General features: G+C 51.4%; 2 protein-coding genes across 7 annotated transcripts in view; both read right to left on the bottom strand.

The window, feature by feature from the left end:
• Positions 1-348: 348 nt before the first annotated feature.
• The window catches only part of FOXC2 (forkhead box C2), a 20,185-nt gene continuing 761 nt past the window's right edge, over positions 349-19,772 (bottom strand). The window contains exons 1-6 of one of the 5 annotated variants that reach the window (XR_013410817.1): positions 18,620-19,772; positions 18,344-18,397; positions 17,235-17,424; positions 4,314-4,540; positions 3,249-3,410; positions 349-2,641 (exon numbers count right to left, since the gene is read on the bottom strand). The exon at positions 18,620-19,772 is cut by the window's right edge and continues 761 nt beyond it. Coding sequence is in view for 2 of the 5 variants with exons in the window: in NM_001198708.3 (NP_001185637.1) it covers positions 18,524-19,772 (1,249 nt within the window). In the remaining 3 variants the exon portion in view is untranslated. Of the gene's footprint in view, positions 2,642-3,248; positions 3,411-4,313; positions 5,374-17,234; positions 17,425-17,637; positions 18,398-18,431 lie in introns of those variants that run through there. The other 4 variants (XR_013410818.1, XR_013410819.1, XM_077983425.1 and 1 more) reach the window with 4 other exon arrangements.
• Positions 5,789-11,052, bottom strand: FOXL1 (forkhead box L1). Of its 2 annotated transcripts, none has more exons than XM_077986623.1 (2): positions 10,925-11,052; positions 5,789-8,880 (listed from the first exon to the last, which is right to left on the bottom strand). In XM_077986623.1, the coding sequence occupies exon 2, from the start codon at positions 8,662-8,664 to the stop codon at positions 7,627-7,629; it is 1,038 nt and encodes a 345-aa protein (XP_077842749.1). In that variant the 5' UTR covers positions 8,665-8,880; positions 10,925-11,052; the 3' UTR covers positions 5,789-7,626. The 2 variants fall into 2 exon arrangements, with proteins under 2 accessions (XP_077842749.1, XP_077842750.1); XM_077986624.1 differs by having other exon boundaries at positions 5,789-8,826; positions 10,925-11,035.

The raw sequence follows: 19,772 nt of genomic DNA, 5'->3' as shown, positions 1-19,772 counted from the left end.
GTTTCTGAAACCTTGGTGGTGATGATAATGGTGATGGTGGTGATAATGGTGATGATGGTGATAATGATAATGATGGTGGTGGTGGTGATAGTGATGATGATGATGATGGTGGTGGTGATAATGATGATGGTGATAATTGTGGTGGTGGTGGTGGTAATTGTGGTAGTATTAATGAAATAAAAACAACTTAGAGAATGATGATATACCAAAAGAAATACCAAAATACATTGGAAATACCAAGCATACACTCTTGGAGGTAGGATTATTACAAGTAATTGTGCGGCTACTGGTTTGTTCCCATTTTACTACTTTTCTGAATATTACGTACTTCCTGTATGAACACATATAACTTCTACAGTGGTATTTTATTGAAAGACAAATCTACACAGAATAAAGGGAAAGAGTAGTTGAGGTTATAGAGAGATGGTGAGAGTCTACTCTGAACAAACAAAACTTGTATATAAATATGCATAGATGAAAAGAAAGAAATGATAGCTAATGTTGAGTACGTCTTCTCTCCACCCCTACAAATGCACCCAGTGACATCTATACCTCACTGCAGGGGCTGTCAGCTCTGGTTGCAGAATCAATAGAATTGCCTGAGGAACTTATAAAAATACACCTGTCTGGTTTCACCAGAGGCCAAGTGAACCATGGTCTGAGGTCAGGACACAGGTGCTGCACATCCAAAACTCCCAGGTCATCCTTGGTGCAGAGCAGGTGGGAACCACAGCCTCATGGGTTTCTTCTCATCACATTCAGATGCTTCAGTGAACACCTCCCAAAATGGCTGGGTCAGAAATGCAACACATTGGAGATACATTTGTTTCTCTTTCTTATGTCACTGAGTGGCCCTTATGGAGACAGGGGGCTGCCCTCCCCCAAGAGTGTCTCCCTGCACGTCCATTCTTGTCCCACAACTTCAGTCAATGCAGAATATCCAGTACACTCAGGGTTCCAAAAAGAGCCCTGGGCAGCGCCATTGATATAATTATTCATCATTTCCCCACCAGTCATGTCCTCAAGATGGAAGCTGCAGGACCGACTCAAAGTCCAAAAATGTGGGAAAGTTTATTTATTTCTCCAAAACATTCCTGATTTGTAATGTGCTTTCTAAAAATGTTCTAGCTGACCAAGCCCTGCTATATTTAGCTACAGCATTGAAAAGAAATACTCTTTACACTTTATAAGGCGGGCTATGAAATGCGTGAGTTTAGGGAAAACTGTTCCTCCAGGCTAGGCCCTTTCTCCCCAGGAGAGGGGTGGAGCCTCTGTTTTGGCTTATAGGAATGGTCTCCGTGCTGGGGGGGCAGAAATAAAGACTTGTATTCATTCCCAAGGCCCTTGAGTTCACAGTGGCTAGACAGTCAGCCCTGGGAAGTCTCCTCTAGGCTCCTTGTACCGCCCGGGCAAAGCAAAGAAGCACCAAAGGAATGTTGCCCTCCTCCAGTCTGTGAAAATCATCTATCCTATGGTTTTCCTAAGATTCCCTGCCGTGTGTAGCAGCTTATTTTGCTTTTGGTTTCGTGTTCAAACGGTTGGATCATCTCAAGAGAGGAAACATGGCAACAAAAAGATGAAATGGATCCCAGCCTGCCCGGGCAGGAGGACTGGAGGAATCAGCCCCAGGAGCCTTCTGTTCTCGACAGAATTCTCTAACATGAGCAGTGCTGTTGGTTTGTGATTTTGTTGCTGAATAGAGAAGTCACAAATGGAGACTAGAGGTTACATCTGTATACAGCCATAAGACCTAGCATGTTTTGAGTGTTTTCTGTATGCCAGATATTTTATAGACATCTACTAATTTAACTCTGATGAGGTCCCATGGAGAAGGAGAGATTATTCTTCCTATTTTACAGATGAGAACCAGGGCAGGCTGTTGTCATGAACGTATAACCATCATTTAATTTATGCCCCATGACAGCTCTATGAAGCAGTTACTAATGTTATTTGTACCCATGCCAGGAGTTAAGGGACAAAAGAGTTAGGTCACTGTGCCAATGTCAATAGCAAGTGAAAGCTCAGCTGCTTTTTTAGCCTCTATCTGATGGGCACTGAGACCACACTCTTCTCCAGGTTAAGGAACCCTCTTCCGGGGCCACCCCACCCCGACTAGATCAATTACTGAGGTGTAAGGCATCAGTAAGATGCAATTACAGCAATTGTTCCCATTGTTGGGTGTGTAGGGGCAGACCTGGAAGAGGTGGATAGGAGATGTTGACCAACTACCTGGGAGAAATGAGAAGCCAAGAGCTCTGGGTGGTATGAAGTTCATAATACTTTCTGCTGCACATTGCAAAGGCATGAGCTGTTCCTTAAAGTTCATGCTGTTGAAGTTCATATGACCTCAGGAACTCCAGGATGTTCTTCGTCACCCTTCCAAGTGGGCTTAACACAGTCACCGCCCTGGGGTGGAGACCTTTTTTTCATCCCAACTTCTTCTGGATTGGGCTTGAGGATGCCCTCGCCAACATGTGGTCCACACATTCTAGAAGGGCAGGACAGCATCAGTCACACAACCCAGTGAAGGTTAGATGCCGTGGCTCACGCCTGTAATCCCAGTGCTTTGGGAGGCTGAGGTGGGAGAGTCACTTGAGGTCAAGAGTTCGAGACCAGCCTGGGCAACATGCCAGACCCCTCTCTGCAAACATAAAAATTGTAAAATAAGCCAAGTGTAAGAATGTGCACGTATAGTCCCAGCAACTCAGGAGGCTGAGGCAGGAGGCTGGCTTGAGCCCAGGAGTTTGAGGCTAGTGAGCTATCATTACACCACTGCACTGCAATCCAACCTGGGCAACAGAGTGAGACTCTGCCTTCAAAAAAAAAAACAAAAACAAAAAACACTACTACCATGCACAATCACAGGCAGTCCAGCAACTTCTCAGGCTCCAAGACATCCAGGCAGAGATGCATGGCCAGGGCAAGCCTTCTCTGGAGCTCAGTTCAGGCCGAGGCCCTGCCCACCTAAGAGGGACCCAGATTAGTATCTACAGCCTGCTTCTCTTGGAAGCTTGCCAGATAGGAGATTCCAATCTTCTGGAACTCCAGATGCAGCCACAGGCATTGAACTGGGACATCCCAACCTTGGCTCTTATACATCAAGGTGTGGTGAGGGCAGTGGCAACTTCCTGATCCCAGCAGAAGAACCCCCAGTGTGCTGGTCACAGTCAGCCTGCCCAACCCTTCCCTGGTCCACTCTCAGCCCTTCTTCACCTCCTCTTCAGGTTGACCCCTGTGGACAGCATTACCTGGGCTCCATTGTAGGTTGGGCTTCTGACAGGTTTCAGCCCATCAGAGGCATCGGACGAGGATGGGAGGAAGAGGAGAAGTGGGGTATTTCCCTTCCCTCCTGTCTGCTCCAGCACTTGGCTCCTTTCCACTCCAGCTCTGAAGGTGGTACCTGCTGCGGGCTGAGGGGGGCAGAGGCAGGATGGAGCCATTCTCACCCTTGCTAATCACTGATGGTTTCCTTTACCCAGCCCACTCCTCCATAAATAGTCCTTCCACCCTGATCCTTTCCATGGAGCCATCTAAGTGGGTTTCTATTTCCTGCCAGGACCCTCATTCTTGTACTTAATGGAAAAAACAGGTTGGGACCAAATCTTTGTCCCATTGCCTCCCTCCACCCCCACTACTAGTGTAAAGACACCTGAGTTGACTGTGTCCCCCTAGATTTCATTTGCACCCCATGGTGGAGAGCCTGAGCTTGACTCTACATCTGGCCTATAAGCCACACATTTGATTTGCCCAGTGCAATTGGCATTTGGATGCCATCTGAAGGGACAGAACTTCCCCCCCCCAGTTCAGCCCAAGCCCCACCACTGCCCGCTCCAGTGATCAGGCCCCACTCCAGGTCACTGTAAACACCTGTGGCCCCTGTCTGAGCCCTGAAGAACTCAGCACTGGGGCCTCTAGATAAGGACCAGCAGAGGAGAGAGCTTGCCATGTGGCTATTCAGGCATATTTTTAAAACTGCTTTAAATGGGAGTCAAAAGAATCTTACTTTTCCACAAACTCACGCTCTTTATTCTTAATGGACAAACTTTGCTTTTATCATTTATGTTTTTCATTCTATGAAACAATCTTTATTTCATGGAAGCAAAACTCCAGCCACCATGGAGCCAGGAAATGCACAAAATCACGACTCTTCCCCGATTTTCTCACTCCGGGTGCAGCTGGTCACTGGAAATGTCACCCACTTTTGTGATGTTAACATTAACCTGCCAGTGTCTGGGCAGGCTGGCTCTGGCTTTCAGCTATAACAATAATTATATGTGGCTAATTCTTTAACACACACACGGGTATACACTCACCACTTTGAGTGAAATGGTGAAGACCACCATTCAAACGGGCACAATTAAATCTGAAAATGGCTAAGCAGGTCCTGTTCAGGTTCTCAAAACTCGTATGGTTCATTGGAAGCCCAGGAGGCCATTCGCTTCTAGAAGAGCCAGTAACTAGATGAGGCCAGGCAGAGCAAGAGTCCTTTGTAAAGTTCTCTGTCGTTGTGAACGGAGGGAAAAGTTCTCAAAGCGGGTGTCTTCTACGACGTTTGAATAAAATCTGTTAGTTTCACTATAATAACACAGAACAATAAAGTTATCCCTGGTTCACACTACACAGAGAAACCAAACTATTAAAGCTATGTAGAAATTATATCTACTTTTCAAAACTATATAGAAAAACAAAATCTTTCAAATAGTATCAATACTTGGGTTAAAGTGAAAGGACTCAGTACTTGATCTGAGTCTCAGGTATATTCAAAAAAGATAAATTTATGAACATTCATGTACACAGAACAAATACACACACACACCCCCTACACATTCATGTGTGTATATATATGTATATACACCTATATAAACATATACATATGTATACACAGTTTCCTACATGTGCCTGCCATATCCTCATTACGATCAGTGCACTCATATGTGTGGGGGTATGTGTTTGTGTGTATGTGTGTAATCAGGGCTTGAACCAAAACTCATTTACAGAAGACAGATCTGTTCCCTTTGTTTAGTTGAGAGCAGAGAGGTATTCCTTCAGATGGCATAAGAGTACAATGATAAGCTTGCTTCTGGCTCACCCTAATTATAGCTGAGATTTTGTTTTAATTAAGAGCAGAAACTATTGACCTTATTGAGCCATAATTTTGAGCCAACGATGAAATCTGGATCAATAGAACAGTTGTTCAGATTGGTAAGACCCCAAGTTCCTCTTTTTGGTTCGGGAGGAAGGAATACACATGAAATTATATAGATTACATAAAAATGACCTCACTATCCATTTGTCTTAGCTTTTCTAAACCAGATGAAAGTGGGGATTAAATAGAATTTATCTTTATCATGTATAAACACACAAAGTGGATACATTTGCATTTTTTCTGTGTCATAAAAGTAACGTTTGTACAATACTTTTTGGAATGGTAACTTTAAAATATGATCCTTTTAAAATTGCAGTATCAAATTATTTGCTTCTTCAAAACATAGCCATCACAAATTAACAAAACCTCCCAAGACAGCATACCAAACACAAAAAAGAAAAAGCAAAGATTAAAAACCAATTCAATATGGCAGAATTAACTCATTGTGCTTTCTGATATGGAGGCAACTTCCCGGGCCCGGCATCCTCTTCACTCCTTCCCGTCTGTCTGTGTGTTTACCCCTCCGAAGCCAGAGCCTCCTGAGATGCTAACACGACTCCCAGATATAATCCCAGTCTCCTCTTTCTTATTACACTGTTTGTTTATTTCCCTCCAGTAATCCACGAACCAGTCACTGAGAGGTTAATGAAAAAACAACTTTATTCACAGAGGCTGAGAGTTTGGGATAACAAAATATCCAGTGACAGCCATTCCACCACATTTTCAGTTAAACACAGTGAGCCTGGATCTCAGCAATGGTTCCTCCTGGAAGTTCTTCCAATCAAGGCTGGGCTGCAGTTTCCCAGAGTCTTCCCACTGGCCTGGGTGGAAACCAGTCACGGAAGCCTGGTTCAACATGGATATGAGAATGAATTTTCCAAAAGTCACCTCTATGCCTATGAATTATCCAATTACTCTGCCGGCCTGAAATGTCCTTTCCAACACATTGACCAGCAGGCCCTCTGGATTCAAAGTTTGTCATCATTTTTAGAGAAGTCCCGGAAACTATTTTAAAAGCTATCTTAAAGACCTCCCTCCCAGCCTATTTCCAAGAATGCGTGACTACTTGTGTCTTTATCATATGACATAAAATAAGTGACTTAGAGGTTCAGAAAATTGCATTTCACGACCTCGAAGATAACCCAGCTAGAGATGGCATAGAGGTTGGGTGCATTTCCCCGAAGTTCCAAGCCTAACTTGGTTGTGAACATCTCAATATTCTTAATTAGATTTTTGTTGCAGACCTCTGCTCCCCTCCCCAGACTGTCAGTCACCTCTTTAAGCTGCTGGGGGTGCGGGGCCGGGAGTGTCCTGCCATCAAGCCTCAGGTCCTCTGGGGCCTGGAGAGGCCCCTTCCAGCTGATACCAGCACATCCCCATATTCTTCCCCCGCATTCATCCCTCTCTCTCTGCATTTGCTTTTGCTTGTTTCACCCAACTTTTTAAATTAAACGTAGTCCTTCATTATCTGTTTCTGAAAAATATAGCGACCACAAGCCTGGATCTTGAAAAAACATGGAAATCAAAACTCCAACATTGTCTGAGGCATATCCCCTCCCCCTCACACCCTTCCTCATGGTATGCCTTGAAATATTTTGATCCCTTAAAAACAAAAGCAAAAGGATAGGCCATCTGCTGTTGTGGGTTACATAGCTGCATGTGTATTGGCTAATGAGATATCATAATGCAAGAAGATGTTATATAGAGTGCACTTTCTTAATAAAAGTTGTTAATACACGCGTTTTCAAAGGTCAATGCTTAGAGTCAAGTATTTATGCAAATAATAAAACATGTTCCTTTTACTACCCAGAAAGAAATTAAGAGAAAACTTCTCTGTTTAAAATAAAAGTGTTACTGCTCTGGGTGGTTTATCAGCTTCTGTACCTGAACATTGATCATAAATCCTAATCAGGCCCTACATCTTCCAGAAAACCTGAAAACCCGGGGTCACCCCCGGCACCTCCACAACTTCAAGTCGGGAACAAACCCAGCTGTGACCACCCCACACCCAGATGGGCTCATAACCAAGGCCTGACCCACACAGCAACAGCGAAGCAGGCGACGGTCATATGGGGGTCCCCAGTCGAAAGGACCACACTGCACCTGTAAGGCCTGTCTTGGGTAGTCTGCGGACCCTCGCATGCCCGGGACGCGCAGGACCTGCGGTGGGCGGCTGAAGACCACTCCATTAGACAGGTCAAAAGTCAAGGAATCTCCCGCGGTAGAGGTCCCCGCGGGTGCCCATGACCCCGCAGGGATCTTTTAAGTCTCCGTAGCTGCGCCCGGTTGCTGGGAAAAGTTTGCTTCGGAGAAGGCAGGCCAGCTCGCCCACCTGCGCGCAATGGTTGGTGACACTTCCCTGAACCCATAGGCCGTCCCAGGCAAAGATCATTTTAGAATCCTCCGCAGGTGGGAGCTGTGGCCTTTCGCTCAGCGGAGGCGCAGGCCGGGCCGGGAGAAGAACCGCGCCATCGTTTGCTTTACTGGAAGTGGAGCACCGTGTCGGGAAGCTGCAGGGGGAAATAGGAGAGGAAGGGGATCCCGAGCTGGTAAAAACCGCCCTGGACGTGCGGGTCGAGCATCAGGGAAGCGTTGAAAGGCGGACGGAGGCTGGAGGAGGCGGCCAGGAGCGAGGCACCCAGACGGCCGCCGGGCCCGGGCTTGGCGCCCCCCAGGAGCTCGTCCCCTGCAGGCGGCTTCTGGCCCTGCCTTCCCGCCAGGATGCTGTCTATGCTGAAGCTCTTGGACTTGTCGGAGCTCTTCGGAGAGCTGCGGGAGGCGGGGCGCAGAGGGGACCCCGGGCCGTCCCCCGTGCGCGCTGGCTGGCCGACGGCCACGGCCGCTGCGCCCTGGACAGCGTCACCGGCGTCCTCGTCTGGGGACGCGGTCCCCGGCCAGTGGAGGGGCGCCGGCGGAAAGGGGCCGTCCAGGAGGGGCGAGGGGCCCGCAGGCGTTCCCTCCAGGCGTGGGATTGCGGGGCCCGAGCCCCCTGCCCCGCTCCCTGCCTCAGGTTGCCCCTCCGCGCTGCGCTCGTGCGTCTCGGCGCGGGGCCTCTTGGCCTCCGGGGCCCCAGGGCCCGGCTTGGGCTTCCTCTTTCGGCGCCGGTAGTTGCCGTTCTCAAACATGTCCAGGCATCGGGGGTCCAACGTCCAGTAGCTGCCCTTGCCCGGCCGCCCTTTCTCGCGGGGCACCTTGACGAAGCAGTCGTTGAGCGAGAGGTTGTGGCGGATGCTGTTTTGCCAGCCCTGCCGGTTGTCGTGGTAGAAGGGGAAGCGGTCCATGATGAACTGGTAGATGCCGTTGAGCGTGACCCTCTGCTCGGGCGCGTCCTGGATCGCCATGGCGATGAGCGCGATGTAGCTGTAGGGAGGCTTCTGCGGGGTCTCGGCCCGGCCCGAGGCAGCCAGAGCAGCCGCGGGGGCGAAGGCCAGAGGCAGCCCGGGTCTCTCGGGACCGTACAGATAGAGCATGGGCGAGGCTGCCAGGGCAGACAACCGGGGATCGAAGAGGTGGCTCATGGCAAGCGAGAGCCTGCGCTGCGCTCCCCGCAACGCAGGCGACCCGGGGGACCTAGGCACTGCGCCCCGCGCCGCAAGGGCCCTCCCGGGGAGCCAGCCGTGCCTCTGCCTCTGGCTCTGCCGCTCTCCCCAGCAGCTCCGTGCTCTGTCCCTTCTTCATGGCTTTAAAAATGTTAAATAATTGTTGTAAGTTTGCTGTTATATGTTGACTTAGCCCTGGAAAATAAATTGTCTATGATAAACAGTCCTTGTGTTCTCAGCCCACCCACATTAATTAAAATTTCATTGCTGAAAAACTCCAAGCTTTTCCCTCCACGTGTCTTTTTGATACCAGCCAATCGGTTTTGGGGCTATTCCTTCATTTGTTTATAGAATTAGTCTGTTGATAAGTCCGCCCACCCAAGTTGAATCAAGCTGTGTTTATTTGGAAAAATTTCCGGGCACCCAATATATAAACGCACTGATCTGATGTTTGAAATATCACGTCCACCCCTTGACGCTGTAAGCACACACAGTCAGTGAGGCAGGATGTAGACCGCGGTGGCTCGGAGCAGGGTCTGCTGAGCCAGGAAAGAGAGGTGGAGATGGGGGTGGGTGTGCAGGGGTAAGTTTTACGCTGGCCTGGGGGAGCCCCACAACCCCAGGGCCTCCCACAAAAGGCCTTTTCTTCTCCCAGGCTTAACCGGACGTGTCAAGATGTAAAACGTCGAGTCTAGTAAAACGCTTTCTGAGGTCCTAAGAACCTTTTAGATCGGGGCAGGGAGGGTGTCTAAGAAGCCTGAGTGTCTGCTGAGAAGGGGATTCCGCCCTCTCTGAAAAAACAGGTGGCGGACCCAATAGGAGGTGGCACTCTCTAGGGACCTGCTCTCCCACACCCTCCCTTCCAGGGCTCTTTGGAAATCGGAGGGAAATTAGACTCTGGGAGCCCAGCCTCTCTGGAAGGGAAGGTGTCGGGCACTGGAGGCCTGGGGAAGAGCACCTGGTCCACAGCTCCATCGAGGAAGGTTTCAAAATAAACCCATTTAGAGAACTGGGGGCAAAAGTAAGGTCCTCCTGATGGGGCCAAGGTTGCAAGGGAGGAACACCATAAAAGGAGGCTGTGGCAGCTGGCGCGGGAGGCCTGGTATTTGTGAATGTGGGTCTCCAGCTTTATATTCTGGGCTTTCCTGTTTATAACAAGGAGGGGGTTATAACAACTTTACAAGTGCATGCAGCTGGCCCGTGATTACATTAGGCATTTGGGAAGCCTGCTTGCTCTCCCTGCATCCACCCCCCCTGGGGTGTACGCTGCTACCCACCCCCATCTCATTTTACATTTTCCCACGTCACTGTTTGAATAAAAGATCCTGAATCATGCTGATTTCGAAGGCGGCCTCTCTTCCCCACTCCACTCCTTAGGGTAGGGGTAGAGGGCACCTAGTGTGACTACTTCCTGTTTATGATCACCTCCTGAATATGAAAACACACACACTCTCACACGCACGCACACGCATTCGGATAACTGGCGTCTCATTGAGTAAACCGTGTGAGCATGTCAAAGAGACGAGGGAAGGGGGATGATGGCAGGTGGGTGTAGAAATGGCCCACTACATGTGGGCCAAGAAGGAGGGAGAGGCACCGAGGGCACTCACAGCGGTAGGGGGAGTGTCCGCTGCTGCCACACCCGGCTGGGGATGTGAGTGCCCAGGTAGCCTCTGAACAAGGAAAGGTGGCGGGCATCCTTTTTCAAAATGAGAAAAACAGAAATAACCGGTGTGTTTGGGGTTCCCGGGTACCCAGCCCATAGAATAAGTAGACCGCAGGGGAGCGGGTAAATTTAAAATATCAAAAAGGAAGTCGCAGGAATGGTGGAAAAACCGGTCTGGGTGCCGACACTGCCTGCGGGAGTGACAGGCCAGTCCCTGGGACACCTCGGGCCTCCTCCCTCCGCGGCCCTACTCCTTTAACGTGGGTCCAGCGCTCAGCCCGACCCGCCTAGGTCCTGGGGGTGAACCTCTGGCCAGCAGGGGCGGGGCGTTGTCGTTTCGTGACCGCTCGCTCTCACTCGCGCACACCTTTCAACCTTGGGACGAAGAAACCTCAATGCCAGCGCCTTTGCAACCCGCAGGCCCCACAGTCTCTGGGGTCACCCAACCTCTCCCGGGCGGCGCGCCCCCAACAAGCTCAAGTTTGGATCCAGTTCCTTCTCCAGCCTCGGCGCTCGCTCCAACACACCCAGACCGAGAGCTAAACCAGTGTCACTATGCAACCCTTTCCCCACCTTCCTATCCCACAGCCCGTCCTGGAGCTCCCCACGCGGCACCCGAAGTCCAGCACGCACATCCCTGCCTCTACGGAAACGCCTGCCGTCCTGGCGCGACTTCCAAACTCTAAGACAAATCCGAGCTTGAATTTGTACAGTGATAAACACTGCCCGATTTGGTAATGGGCGGGACGCGGGCGGAGACACGCTCGGCTGGTGGGCGGGGCACCGATAGTAAAGCAAAAAAAAAAAAAGAGAGAGAGAGAGCGAGAGATTGGGAGAGAGAGAAAAAACAAAACAAAACAAAAAACAAATGCCCATGCTCCAGTTGCGCTTTGGAGACGCACAGCCAGCCCCGCGCTTTTGCAGAAGTGTGCAGTCTCTGGGAGGTTTCAGCTGTAGAACTCCGGCATTGCGCCCCAGCCCGGCTCCGGAGCGGGTTTGAATCCCGGGCTCCTGGGTGATTGATGAGTTTGTAACCTGAGCCTAGGAGGGGCCTCTGTTAGAAGGAACCCCGCGCTGGGGCAATTTCCATATTTCCGGGGAGTGCAGGCTCAAGCCCCGGGAGTCCGAGAGCGGATGCGCCCTCGTGCGGATGCTCTGCTGGCTGAGGACTGAGCGAAGGGCCTGCGGGGGGCAGCGGAGCCTGGGAGACGGCCTGGCGGGCCTCTAGAACGAGTGTCCTAGAGAGCCAGATGGGGACACTGAACGTTCCCTGCAGATTCATAAGCCTCGGATCCCAGAAAAGAGCGTCATCTGAGAAGTCACTTGGTGAGGGTTCGCCTCCCAGCCTGCAAGAAAAGCCTGAGATCTCTGGCCTGCCCGGATGCTCCGGAAGGACTGCAGTCTCCAGCTCTGAGGCTTGAGCAGAAACGGGGTTCAGCGTGGGATGAGGGTAGACAGCCTCGCTGCCAGTCCTGGGACAAAGCGCATGTGCGATCCTTAGGCAGGCAGATCGGAACCCAGGCACTGGTGATGAAAACTGCCTCAGATAAAAAGGCCGAGGGGTGAGAGACAAGAGCTCCTCCCACTGTGCCCCAACCCATCCACTCAACCTTCCTCACTGGGAAGTCAAAAGCAGAAACCTGAGTTAACAGTAATCTGTGTCGCCTTTCCAAATGTCTGCATCACTTTTCCAAATGTAAAGACAGTTAACACATATACAATGTGTGTGTGTGTGTTTTACACGTATGTGTGATTCAACCGCATGTGTAGCATGTTTGAGAAGAGCTGTGGTGGAAAGATGAAGGGCTTAGCCCCTCACCTTACTGACAACCTAAAAACACTGGAGACATAGATGATAATAATATGAATAACTAAAATGTATTGAGCCATTTCGTCCTCACAGCAGCCCTAATAGAAACCTTTGTCGTTCCCATTTTGCAAACCAGGAAACCGACCGAAGCTCTGTAAGTTAACCTGCCTCAGGTGTCCCATGGGGAAGTGCTCCAAAGACAGAAAAACAATCTTATAATAGCACCAGGTGTGGACACTCAGGGCTCCATGGAAGTTATCTTGCCAACCCTTACTACCTCTGTGAAAGGCAGGCATGGCAGACTCACCCATTTGACAGATGATGAAACTGAGGCTCGGCACAGAATACCCTAAGACCCTAAAAGTAGGAAATGGCGGCACAGGGACCACAGCCCATGTGAGTGTCCTCCAAAAGTGGGTGCTCTAGGGTCTGACATGCTCAGGTATCTGGAAGGACTCAGAGGCAGAGATTGTCTGGAGTAGAGAGTGGGAGAGGGGCCCTCCAGAGCAGAGAGGGTGTGCAGCACCCCTGGAGCTGGGAGATTCAGGACATTATAAGTAGAAAATCCCAGAGTCCCTGCTTACGTTCCACCAAAACCCCGAAGACCTCTTCCTCCTTCCCTCCCCTCCCACTTTGAAAAGAGTGGAAGATTTCCAGAGCTGGGGGAGCAGGGCCCAGGGCCTCCCTTCTCTTGGGAGGCAGTGAACGGGACATGAAGGTAATGGCAGTCCGACTGGGTCAGTGAATGCAGGAGACCCAAAAGCAGGGCAGGATTTCCCAAATGATGCACTTATTTATAGCGCACCTTTTTCCCAGAAATGATGGAAAGGCTCTAAACAGAGGCAGTTGGTGCACGTGCTCTCTCTGGGTTTTTGAATAGCCCAACCCTCTGCTTTCCCTGTAGAGCAGGAAGGTTGAAAAAGGAAGGAAAACGCCTGGCAGAATTAAAGGTGAGCGGCATCTTCCCAGACACGGTGGCTTTCCCTGCCAGGGCTGCACAGTACCCTGTGATAAATGCGCGTCACTCAGACCAAAGATTCCTTTCTCTTTTTCTTTTCTGTGTTCCAGGTAAACCTTAATGGCTGGTCATGAGTATTTACTATGAACAGGACACTATGGAAGCACCTTGCCAACCTATGTGAGGTTCATGAATCCTGGAGATAACCCTCTCAATCCTATTACTGTTTTCAGGCAAGAGACTGCCCCAGAGTGCTTAAGGTGATCTGTCTGATGTCACCTGAATCTTTGTAAGGGCCTGAGTTGGTGCATGTGGATTCAGCCTTAGAGAGAGTGATTCCACTGGGGAGGCCACCTGTGAAAATAACACAAGACAGATGGAGACCCAGGGCCAGAGGGCCGCTGAGACAGGCGAGGCCCAGTGTCTCCATGATCTCGCAGCCTGGGTGGGCATAGACTGGGGTTCCAGAGCATGAAGCTGCACCTCAGGACACAAAGGGGGTGGAAGCCTCCCAGCTCCATCCCCGCTAAATGGGTCTGGGATGCCAGCAGCTTTACCAACCATCCCCCCTTCCCTCTTCACACACCCACCGCCCAGGATGAAGTCCCCACAAGACTGACACTCAGACAAACCTAGCCCTCTGCTTTTGGTCTACAGCAGGAAGGTTGAAAAGGGAAGAGAAAGCCTGGCACAAATTACAGGTGGGTGGTGTCTTCCCAGACCCAGTGGCTGTCCCTGAAGAGCAGCTGCCAGCCTTCCAATCTCCCCTGAAACCGTCCGCCCCCTTCCTTACATGCCTATGTCAAAAAGCAAACATTTCAAACGCCTTGGCGAGCTGAGGCCATGCAAGAGGCAGGCAGGGAACGCTTCTCAAAGTTTGGGAAAGCATTTCAAATATGCGGTGCAAGAAAGCGCTCACTGGGAGGCAAGGGGCGGGCTCTCTGGGTGGCTGTGACCCGGCCTGTCCCACTCACCTGGAACAAAGGCACCGGACCCCAGAACCCCAACCAGCCTCAGCCTACTGGCACCTAAGGCATAAAACCTCAGGTCTTTACTTACCCACCTTCATCCCACTGAGAGTCAGATAGCGACCCAGGCGAACACAAGTTCCCAAGATGCCAACCACAGGCTCCGAGACCCCAGCACCTTCTCAAGACATGTGGCTCTGCCCACCCTTCAACGGGTGCTTTATCTTGGTGTGTCTATCTCCCCCCAGCTCATGTTTTCAGTTAACAATAGGTCCCCATCAACCAACCTTGCCCAACACCCCCAACCCCTTTTTTGGATGGGGGTGGGGAGGAGGAGTGAGGAGACCTTCACTAGCACACAGGGTTCATTTTCACCGGTGAGCTGGGAGCTCTGTTCACAAGCCTCCCCCTGCACCAGCAGCAACCCCCACGCAGTCACTGGGTAAAGGGAAGGGGACGGACCCCCGAAAGATTTATGAGCCAAGCTCAGAAGTTCCCAGGACCCTGTGTTTTCTTCTGTGTCTGGCTTCTGATCTTCATGTCTTGGTGGCAGGAGGGTCAGCAGCATAAGTGAGGCCCCATGGCAGCAGCCCTGGCTATGCCCAGATGGGGAATGCAGCATAGCCCTGGCTGCCTGGTCATTTTATAGATAAAGAGACCAAGGCCAGGGAGGGGAAGCAGTTTGTTGACACAGAAAGATGTGACTTTCTCATTCCTAGCCCAGTGCTCCAGCAATTCCTGGACAAAAGTTACAGGAAGATTTGCATCTTCAGGGATAGGTCACCTATTCCAGAGCAGTGATGGCCTTTTGACCACAGACCCAAGCCCAGCCTTCGAGAGGCCCCGGCACGGCTGGCAGGAGGCAGGCAGTCTCTCTACCTGGAAGCTGTGAACGTGCGGTGGAGCCTCAGAGGCTACACAAGATGGCCCATTCAAGGAGGCCACTCTGGCTGCAGCCTCTCTGGGGCTGAGAATGTATGGGACGCTCAGAGGCCATGGGGGTCTCTCCGGGTAGCCCATATCTGTCATAACTGGACTGTGCTTAGAGTCAGAGGCCACTCAGCCAAAACCCGCCAGGGATGCAGCGCTAATTCAATGGGAAGGTGTCTGCCATGGTATTCGGGCGCTTTCATTTTATTTGCGACATCTTTGTGATTGGCCCTGCGATATCTTCTGACTGGGTCAGGAAGGTACAGGGTTATCAGACAGACTTCGTGCAAACTGCATTTGCGTGGTCTGCAGAGCCGCCCCAGCCCAGAGTCCCTGCAGCCTGTGGCAGACACTCTGACCCTTCCATCCTCAACCTCCTTTTCCCTTCCCTTGAAAGGCCCAGAACCTCCTGAGGACCAGAAGGCAATAGGAAAAGGTGGCAGATGAGTGGATCAAGAACAGCCAATGTCCTGGGCACGTGCTTTTTGTACACTGGGCAGCAGACGAGCAGGGTGGCTGCCAAGACGCAAAACTGTTGGCGAGAACGTTGGCTGTTCACAGCATGTGCTGTGGAATCTTCCCACTCTGCTGGGAGCAACAGATGCCCCAGGAGCCGCTAAGCCCCCAGGCCTGAGGTCCACACAGGCACTGCAGGAGGCTGGAGTTGCAGGAGACTGGGGCTGCACAGAGCTCTGAGCCAGCTCACAGCACAAGGGGCTGCCCGGCCTTCTAGCACTTACCGCACCTATGCCTGTCCCCACTGAGACGGAGGAAGCCTTGAGTGACAGGGTCCTCAGATGAGTCCCACAGTCCCCAGGCCGCTACACACTAAGGGCCTGGTTCTCCACTCTGCTGCCGCTGAAGACCTGAATAAAGCTCCAGATACAGTCCTCCAGCTGCCCACGTTCCCCAAGGAACGGAAAAGCCCCCTCCCGATAACCTCCACAAGGGCCACTCACTTGGGTTTCCGGCCCCCACACAGCAGGACTTCTTTAAAAAGGCTTCCTAAAGGTGCAAAAGCCCCGCGTGGTTTCAACAGCAGGGCTGGGGGCTCTCAGCCACACCGTCGCTCTCCTTTATTTTCCGTGTGTCTCTCAGGCCTCGCCACTAACAGGACACCAACGGTTTCAAAGCTTACGAGGAGGGCAAGCTTTCAGAAAGACTTCTTTAAAACGTCTAGGGAAGGGAAAAAGCCAGCTCGCTTAGGGTCTGGAATACGCTCCTCTTCTCCTGGGGCAAATAGCATGAAGCGAGCAGAAGTAAAATGAAACCGTCACGGTAGACGCGGGCAAGGAGCTTGGGCCACCTTCTTCTGCAGCTTGGAGAGGGTCTCTCCCCACCCCTACTTCCTTAACTTCCTCCTCCTGTTCACTCAACCAAAGCCCGCCTGGCCTGGGGCCTGCTGAAAGTCTAGCACGCGGACGCCCGGGCACCCGCACATTATGAAAAGGAATGAAACAGCCTCCAAGTTTTAACTGTGTGCCACCTCTGGGGCCACACATTGAAAGAGTCTGTGTTGCACATATGGGGAAAATTATTATGCTTTAAGCTTCCCCTAATTCTGTTTCAACACAGCGTAGAGATAAAGTACCATGCTTAAAACAACAACAAGAACAACACCCGGGCTACGTTCAGCGCCACGGCATCGAGCAAAATCGCCTTTAGCAAAATCATCAGGTCTTGAAACGTTAAGCTCACAAAGAACTTCAGCATTGGCAAGGTACAGCTCACCTGCCGGGGTGGGAATTGATGAAGCTTTGGTCCCCAAATTCACACATACAGGCCAGCAGGGGAGTGGTGGGCTTCAGCCATTGAAATAGATAATAAAGCCATTTCCTCAGCTACTTTTCACAAAATCTATGTTGCTATTAAAAATGTAAAAGATGAGATATTAACATTGAAAAGAAAAATAGTCTCTATTATTTAACATATTGAAAAACTTGAATTTAGAACTCTAAAGGCATCATCAATTATTTTTGAAGGGTAATGAGATTTCAAAATTTTTCACTGCGATGAGGGTATAGATTTAGACATGACATTGAGAAGTAACGAAGTCTGAAATTCCCCTCTGATCTGGCTGCTAAGAGGGACGGATATTAAATGCTGGAAAATCCATCCCCTTCAGACCTTCATTGGCCCAGTTTAAATTCTCTGGAACACCATTAAAGCAGGCAAAGAAGCTCAAATTTTATAAAATCGGGGGAAAGCAGGACTCACCCTGGTTTGCAGTTAGCAAATGGGAAATGTTTATTCTTCCCCTCCTTCACCTCTTAAATTGGGGACGGCTGGACACTGAGATGGAGTGGCACTGTTTTGACAGTTAGCATGTTTTTCTGCATTTAACAAAATGCATCACAGCAAGCTCACGGTCGGGTCCTTCAGGCAGCCCCCTCCAACTGGGCAGTTTCTCGAAAAGAAAAAAATCCTAGAGTGGGATTTTAAAATTAATCAAAAGCCTTTTTCTGTCACTAAACAAGACAGCAGGTGTGTGCTCCTATTCTCTGGTCATTTTTATGTGTCTACACATATACCCACCTGTGTAACAAAAATAATCAAAGCAGGCGGGTTTGCAAACACACCTCGTTTTTAAAAAATGCAACAACACAAACACTGTCCAAACTTTGGGCAGAAAAAACAACATGGGTTTATTTTAAGGTAAGTACAACAATTAAGACCACATAAGACAAACATAGATGAAGTTAGATTTTCTAAGTGTTTTTTTTTTTCTTTTAGGAATACTCAGGGTGGAACCTACTATACAAAACCATCACACTTTGTAAATAAAAAGTATCAGATACTTGACTTCTTTATCCACCAACAAAAAAATAAATTATTTTCTTGTTTTGTAAAAGACCTACAATGGGAAAAAGAATTATATCTCATAATTGTACAGGAAACAAAACCCACATCGGTTTCTTGAATTCAATTTGGCAGTTAGAAATTATTGGGCAAGATGAAAAAATTATCCAGTGAACTCAACTTTAAATATTATATTAATGGCTCTGAACAACAACAACAACAACAAAATAGCCTGATTACAAATCCACACATTTGTACAGCACGGTTGGAGAAATTTAAAATTACACACAGCACATACATTATCTATAGACACCCCCATACACCTATGGGGACCCCTACAGAGAGTCCCCAGGGGCTCGCTGTGGGATTTGGTCCATAACTTAACTTTTGAAAGCTCAGATAGAGCACAGCACAGCCGTCCTGGTAGGGGAGGGGGATTTTAAGACCAATACTCATTTTTGTTGGGCTGCGTCCCTTTGGAGGGGGTTTTCTGGGATCCCAGAAACGGGGCGGCGAATTAAAGTTACCTGCGCGCTTCACAGATGGCTGGGGGCTAGCGTGCCCGCTCTCTGCTCCCGGGTCTGAGAAAAAGTTGGAGGACATGTTTTGTTTCTTTTTTGCGTGTCTGCAACCCCTTAATTGTCTGGTTGGGTCGGGGCTGAGAAGCGAAGCCGGAGCGGGCCGGGGAGGGGAGGTTCCGGGACAGGTCAGTATTTCGTGCAGTCATAGGAGTAGGGGGCTGCGTGGCGGTAGAGAGACGGCGTGGATCTGTAGGGTAGCTGACAGCTGGCATTGCCACTCACCTGGGACTCCCCGAGGGTCGAGTTCTCAATCCCTAGCCGGTGGGAGTTGAACATCTCCCTCACGTTGGGGAAAGTTTGCTGCTGGGCCGCGAACGTGTGGCCGGGGAGGTGGTTCAGCTCCCCGCTGTGGTTGAGATACCAGGAGGCCGCCTGGGCCGCGGCGGCCCCGGGCTGCGGCGTCGGCTGGGGCTGGGGAGCCGGCGGGGGCGGCGGCGCCTGCGGGTGGTGGTGGCCGTGGTGCTGGTGGTGGTGGCCCGCGGCGGCGAGCGCGCCCTCCTGGCCGGCGGCGAGGTTGAGAGCGCTCAGGGGCGACGTGGGGCCGCTCGGGTGGTCCGAGAGGGCCTCGTCCAGGGCGGGCGGGACACACATGTGCGCCGGCCGCTCGGCCCCGGTGTACAGGCTCATGGCTCGCATGCTGCACTGGTAACCCCCGGCGGCCCCGGCCTCCAGGCCCTGAGCGCACGGCTGGCCGTAGGCGGCGGGCGGCGCGGCGGCGTAGGGCAGCGCCAGCGGCGGCACCACCAGGCCCGCGCGTCCGGCCCCCGGGCTCAGCTCTCCACCCGGCGGCGACGTTCGCAGGGTCATGATGTTCTCCACGCTGAAGCCAGGCAGCCCGTTGGGCGCCGCGGCGTGGTGCTCGGGCAGCGAGCCGTCGGGGGAACCGGCGGGCGTGGAGGCCGCGCTGCGCGGGCTGCCCTGCAGCGCGCTCTCGGGGCTCAGCGTCTCCACCTTGGTGATGACCGGCAGCGCCGGAGACGCCGCCTCGCTCTTGATCACCACCTTCTTCTCGGCTTCCTTGGGAGCGTCCGCTAGGTGGGGGGCGGCCGGGGCGCCCTTGGACGCCGCCGGGGGCGGCTCCTTGAGGTGGGCCCGCTCCTCCTTCTCCTTGGACACGTCCTTCTTTTTGAAGCGCCGCCGGCGCCGCAGGAAGCTGCCGTTCTCGAACATGTTGTAGGAGTCCGGGTCCAGGGTCCAGTAGCTGCCCTTGCCGGGCTTCTTGTCGTCGCGGGGCACCTTGACGAAGCACTCGTTGAGCGAGAGGTTGTGGCGGATGCTGTTCTGCCAGCCCTGCTTGTTCTCCCGGTAGAAGGGGAAGCGGTCCATGATGAACTGGTAGATGCCGTTCAGGGTGATCTTCTTCTCGGGCGCGTTC

The sequence above is a fragment of the Macaca mulatta genome, chromosome 20 (assembly GCF_049350105.2).
Source record: "Macaca mulatta isolate MMU2019108-1 chromosome 20, T2T-MMU8v2.0, whole genome shotgun sequence".
In the NCBI taxonomy this organism is placed as follows: Eukaryota; Metazoa; Chordata; class Mammalia; order Primates; family Cercopithecidae; genus Macaca; species Macaca mulatta.
Note: the sequence above shows the minus strand (reverse complement) of the source record. Positions and strands in the feature narration are given on the sequence as shown.

What these genes read in the sequence shown, in the direction of transcription:
- FOXL1 (XM_077986623.1), bottom strand. Translation starts at nt 8,664, where the DNA reads ATGAGCCACCTCTTCGATCCCCGGTTGTCTGCCCTGGCAGCCTCGCCC.